This window comes from Bison bison, unplaced genomic scaffold, assembly GCF_000754665.1.
Source record: "Bison bison bison isolate TAMUID 2011002044 unplaced genomic scaffold, Bison_UMD1.0 scf7180017846339, whole genome shotgun sequence".
NCBI lineage: Eukaryota > Metazoa > Chordata > Mammalia > Artiodactyla > Bovidae > Bison > Bison bison.
Genome location: NW_011476912.1, coordinates 7,946 through 13,170, shown reverse-complemented (window position 1 = coordinate 13,170; position 5,225 = coordinate 7,946). Strand labels below are relative to the sequence as shown.

Sequence of the window (5,225 nt, the reverse complement as noted above, 5' to 3'; positions counted from 1 at the left end):
GTCTTCTTCCGAAAAAAAGCCTGGCCCCTTTGTGTGTTAGTCATTCAATTGTGTCTGACTCTTTGTGATCCCATGAACTGTAGTCCACCAGTCTCCTCTGTCCATGGGATTCTCCAGGCAAGAATACTAGAGTGGGTGCCGTGCCCACCTCCAGGGGGGTCTTCTCAACACAGGGATCGAACCCGGGTCTCCTGTACTGCAGGCGGATTCTTTACCATCTGAGCCACCATCAGGCCCAGTGCGTTTGATCCGACCCAGACTGACTGGTGTCTGCATGGCCTGTGGGCCTGTTAAGTGAACATTTTCCGCTGGGTTTGCCCCGAGTGGGCCCTGGGCCAAGTTGATCAACGTCTCCAGGCCTCGGTTTCTCGTGCTCAGGGTAGGGATAAGGCACCACCTCCCAGGACCGCGTGGACACCCAGCCCTGCAGTCTCACGACCCTGGCCGGGCGCTCGGTCAGTCCTCAGCAGAGCCGAAAGCTCCCTGGCCAGGGACACCAACAGTGTGCTTGAGGGCCACCTGTTGGCCCACCCAGGCCCCTCCTGGTCCTGCCTCCCCACACTGACCACGTGTGGCCTCCTTCCTGCAGCCATGGGCCCGGCCTTTGCCGTAGCGGACTGCCAGGGCTCAGGGCCCGAAGAGATGACCTTCCGAAGCGGTGACCGCATCGAGATCCTGGGCGCTCAGGTGCCCGGCCTGCCCTGGTGCCTGGGCCGGCACACGGCCTCCGGCCAGGTCGGGTTTGTGCGGACGAGCCTCATCAATGTGCAGGGCCAGGCGTCTGAGTGAGTGGCTGAGGGCCTGCCCCTTCCTCCTCCTCATCACCCTCACCTCTGTCCCCGGGGCTGGGTCCGGCCCGGGGCCGCCCCGCTGTCCCCGGGGCCTGACTTCTGCTTCCTGTCTGGACCCTGTCCTGCCCTTCCCCCAAGGGCGGCTGGGCTGCCCCTAACACACAGGTGTCCACGGGCACGGGTGTCCCGGGGCTGCGGGGCCAGTGGCACAAAGTCGAGGGCTTGAAACAAGGACTGGAGGCCAGACGTGAAAATCACAGTGCTGGCAGCGTTCCTGCCCCTCGGGGCCCGGGGGGACCCTCCCCGCCTCCCCCAGCTCCTGCGGCTCCGGGCAGCCCTGGGCCTGTGGCCGCATCACCCCCCTCACCCCGCCTCTGTCTTTTCATGCTTGAGTCCTGTCTCCTGTTTCTCACAAGGATAACCCAGGATCATCTCTTCACACCAGCATCCTTGACTAAATCCTGTCTAAAAAGGTCTTATTTCCAAATAAGGTTACCTTCTGAGGGTCCAGGTAGACATGGATTTGGGAGTGGGGGGGACACTATTCAACCGAGTACACCCTCCACTCCCCTTCATAAAGCCCTTTGAAGCTCTGGATCTGACCTTCAAGGCCCCCTGAGCCCCAGGCCTTGCTGACCCGCATTTCAGAGGCCACTGCTCTGACTGCCTGCTGGCCCCTAGTCCTGTCTGCCATCCCTGGGGGGTGGGAGGGGGCGGCACCCTTCCTGGCTGTGCTTCCTTCCTCGTGCAAGCCTCCCCACCCCATCTGGGGAATTCTGAGCCAGGCCTGTCCAGTCACCTCCAGGTCCCCACCACCTGGCCCTGGGCAGCACAGGGGCGGAGGGAGGCGACCTTTAGAGAGTGGTCAGCGGCATAGGTATGTTCTTGGCCTTTTGTTAAGACGTCAGTACCCAGGAGTCAGTGTGTAGAAAAGACTTGTTATTGGGCCAGCAGCTGCCCTGGGTCCATCATGAGATGTTTGTCCCTAGCGCCCCATCAGCCCTGATATCCTATTTCATTCTTGTCTGGCACCTCAGACAAACCTGTGCCTCCAAGACCAAGTCTCGGTTGCCACTCTGCCGTCACATGTCCTACCAGTTGCTCTGTTCCCTAACTCAAGGGTCTGTCTGCTCCAGAGCCTCTTCCGCCCGCTCATCAGAAGCAGGTTGAAGCTGGGCTGGGCTCCGATGCTGACAGTAGAAACCAGACCTTCGTTCCCCAAAGCGTGCTGCCCCCAAGGCTTCATCTCAAACTTCACCAGCACCGACGGGCTTTCCACATGCCCTGGTTGGTGGAACTCCCAGCACGAGCAAGGCACCCAGAGCGTGAAACTCTTCCTTCTCCTGTTGACGTGTGTTTTTCACACTTCTCTGACTTCCAGACCAACCGCATCAGCCGGTGTTCTGTGAAACACTGCTTGGGTGCCCTCGGTCCAGACGGTTGCCACCGTCTCTGGGGAGACCGCAACGTCTCAACAGATGGCTGGGCCCCGTGTGACTTGAACGTGTCCTGAGCTTCCAAGGGTCTGCGCTGCACCTGCTGTGGGTCTGAGCCGGCCTGTTGCCCTCCCTTAACCCAGAAGGTTGACGGGGCCCCGTGCCAGTGGTCCCATTTACAGCCAGAGAAGCCCCGACAACCTCTCATTTTCTCAGCGAGTACTTTCTAAACGCCTTTCCTGTGCCGGGTCTGGGCCTTCCACCTTTTGTTTAATGAGCATTCTGGTGTCTATTCTTTATTTCTTTTATTTTGTCGTAATTTCAGGCTTAAGGAAAAGTTACGAAAAGAGTGTAAATTCCTCTGCATCCCTCACCCGGTTTGCCCAAATGATAACATGTTATGGCGCCTACTTTCTCCTGTTTGTTTTTTACTTCATTTTTTTTCTTCTAAATTCTCTGGGAATCAGTTGCAAACACGATGTTCCTTTACCCCTAAATAATGCAGTGTGTTTCCTGAAACCAGGACATCGCTCGCATGACCGCAGCACAATTGTCCACATCAGGACACTGATAGAACTGTTTCTGCAGATCTTAGAGCCTGTTGATTTTCCGGTGATCCCCTCTTTAGCCAAAGAGAATTCCAGACCCCGTATTATCACTTGTCTGTCTCTCGAGTCTCATCTCCTTGATCTGAGACAGTTCCTCGGTCTCTTTGTCCTTTAGGACACTGACTTTTTTTGAGGAATACAGGCTTATTATGTCCAGCGTGTCGTAATCTACCCTAAGGGTTTCTTTAACTTCTCGTAATAGCTCCCTCTTAAGTTTCGAAGTACATTTGGAAGCTTCATATTTTGCTGTTAATTTAGTTCTATAAGCAGAAGTTGCCTCCCCCGCTCCCTCCCTCCCTTGTTCCTTCCTTTTTTCCTCTGCCTGACTTCTCTGAGTACACGTGTGCTCTGTACCGGGCTGTGTAAGGAGTTGTGAGAGATTGCAGAGTGGAGGGGTTGAGTCTGCCCGCAGCTGCCATGGCCTGCCTCACAGGGGAAGGGGCATTTACGGTTGGGTTTTGAAGGCTGCTCAGGAGCATCCCTTCCAGAAACTGTGATCTGCTGCATCTGTCACAGCCCTGCCTGCTCCTGGGTGTCTGCCTCTGGCCCGATGAGGCATCCTCGAGGGCGGGATCTATCTTGTTTGTATCTTCATGCCTTCATCACTGGGCAGGGATTGTCTGCCAAGTGAGGGAGGGAAAGGGGTCTCCATGTGAAATGTGTACTTAGAAATGTGCGATCTAACACGCACTTGATTTTTTCCAGCTTGGAAAACGTGATTTTTCTCAGTGAAGAGGAAAGGTCTTTCTTTAGCCGTGAAGGACGCTTTTCTGAGGAGGAGGCCAGGCAGCTGCTGAGAAGGATGTCCAGCACGAATGTCTGCACCATGTACAGACTGGGTATGTGGGGGGACACAGGGCGCCCCTCCCGCCCTCAGGATGGCCCTGGGGACCTCTCAGGACTTGCAGGGGGCTGCTCCTTGTGTGTTTGGTGACTCAGTCGTGTCTGACTCTGTGACCCCACGGACTGCAGCCCGCCAGCCCCTCTGTCCATGGGATTCTCCAGGCGAGAACACTGGAGTGGGTGGCCATTCCCCCTCTAGGGGATCTTCCTGGCCCGGGGATGGAACTTGGGTCTCTCGCACTGCAGGCAGATTCTTTACTGTCTGAGCCACAGGGAAGCGCCCTACAGCCTGTGAGAACAGTTTTCTTAGGTCAGATTCCCCGAAAGGCCATGAAGGGTGCAGAGCTTGCCCCCGGCTGACACCCCTCAGCCCTGTTCCGCCTGCACTGCTCTGCAGCGAGGCTGGACTGTCCACTCTGCAGAGGGTGGCACGGCTCCGGCTTCGTCCACTGTTTGCGGTGACAACCCCACCCTGCTGCCTTTAAGGAACCTTCCGCCTCCTCCATCATTCACAGTATTGAATGCCAGCCCCTGGACACTTACAGGTGGCCAGACAGATGCTGGCACTGCCTTCAGGGCAGGTGGCGGGGTAACAGGAGAGACAGAGAGAAGGAGCAGGATAAGGGGCTGGGAGATTCAGGAAAGTGGGGCCTGAGCCTCCCAGCTGCCCCGGGGACGGGTCTCAGTTGAGCTGCTTCTCCACTGACTCTAGGCACCAGCCTAAGACCGTCTGCTCCACTGGGGCTGCGGGAGCAGGAGGGCCTGGGACTATGGTACGAACAGTAGAGAGAGGGGGTGTGTCGGCAGCCACAGCTGGAGGTCACGGGCAGAGGGGACGGTGAGGGACAGGCCTACCCGCCACTCCCCGGGCCCTGGGGATGCAGCGTTTCAGCTCATCTGTTCCTCCTGCAGGAGGGAAATACATGCACACATCCCCACAGATATGCGTACACATACGCATGCACACTCACATAAGTACACACAGACACACCCAAACACACACACACCTACACACATGTATGTGTCCACATGTACACGCTCATGTGAATACACGTGCACTCACACATGTACCTACACACCACACATGTGCACACATTCACATGTATGTACACACACACAAGCATGTGTTCACGCGTGTCTTTCCTGCTTGCCTGCTGATACATGTTATAAGCATTTTCTCACCAACGTTAGGTTTAAACTAATGGGTTTCTGTTCCTTTGCTGTTGTTGGCCAGTCGCCAAGTCGTATCTGACTCTTTGCCACCCCATGGACTGCAGCACGCCAGGCTTCCCTTCCTTCACTATCACCCTGAGTTTGCACAAACCCATGTCCATCGAGTCGGTGATGCCATCCAACCATCTCATCCTCTGTCGTCCCCTTCTCCTCCTGCCCTCAATCTTTCCAGCATCAGTGTCTTTTCCAATGAGTTGGCTCTTCACATCAAGTGGCCAAAGTATTGGAGTTTCAGCTTCATCATCAGTCCTTCCAATGAATAGTCAGGGTTGATTTCCTTTAGGATTGACTAGTTTGATCTCCTTGCTGTCCAA

At 56.1% G+C, this 5,225-nt stretch overlaps 1 protein-coding gene across 3 annotated transcripts in view; it reads left to right on the top strand.

The window, feature by feature from the left end:
* Positions 1–5,225, top strand: part of LOC104988103 (SH3 domain and tetratricopeptide repeat-containing protein 1-like) — a 15,481-nt gene that overhangs the window by 2,353 nt on the left and 7,903 nt on the right. For 2 of the 3 annotated variants that reach the window (XM_010839302.1, XM_010839310.1), the window contains exons 3-4: positions 590–785; positions 3,541–3,674. In XM_010839302.1, coding sequence (XP_010837604.1) covers positions 590–785; positions 3,541–3,674 — 330 coding nt within the window. Of the gene's footprint in view, positions 1–589; positions 786–3,540; positions 3,675–5,225 lie in introns of those variants that run through there. The other variant, XM_010839319.1, reaches the window with a different exon arrangement.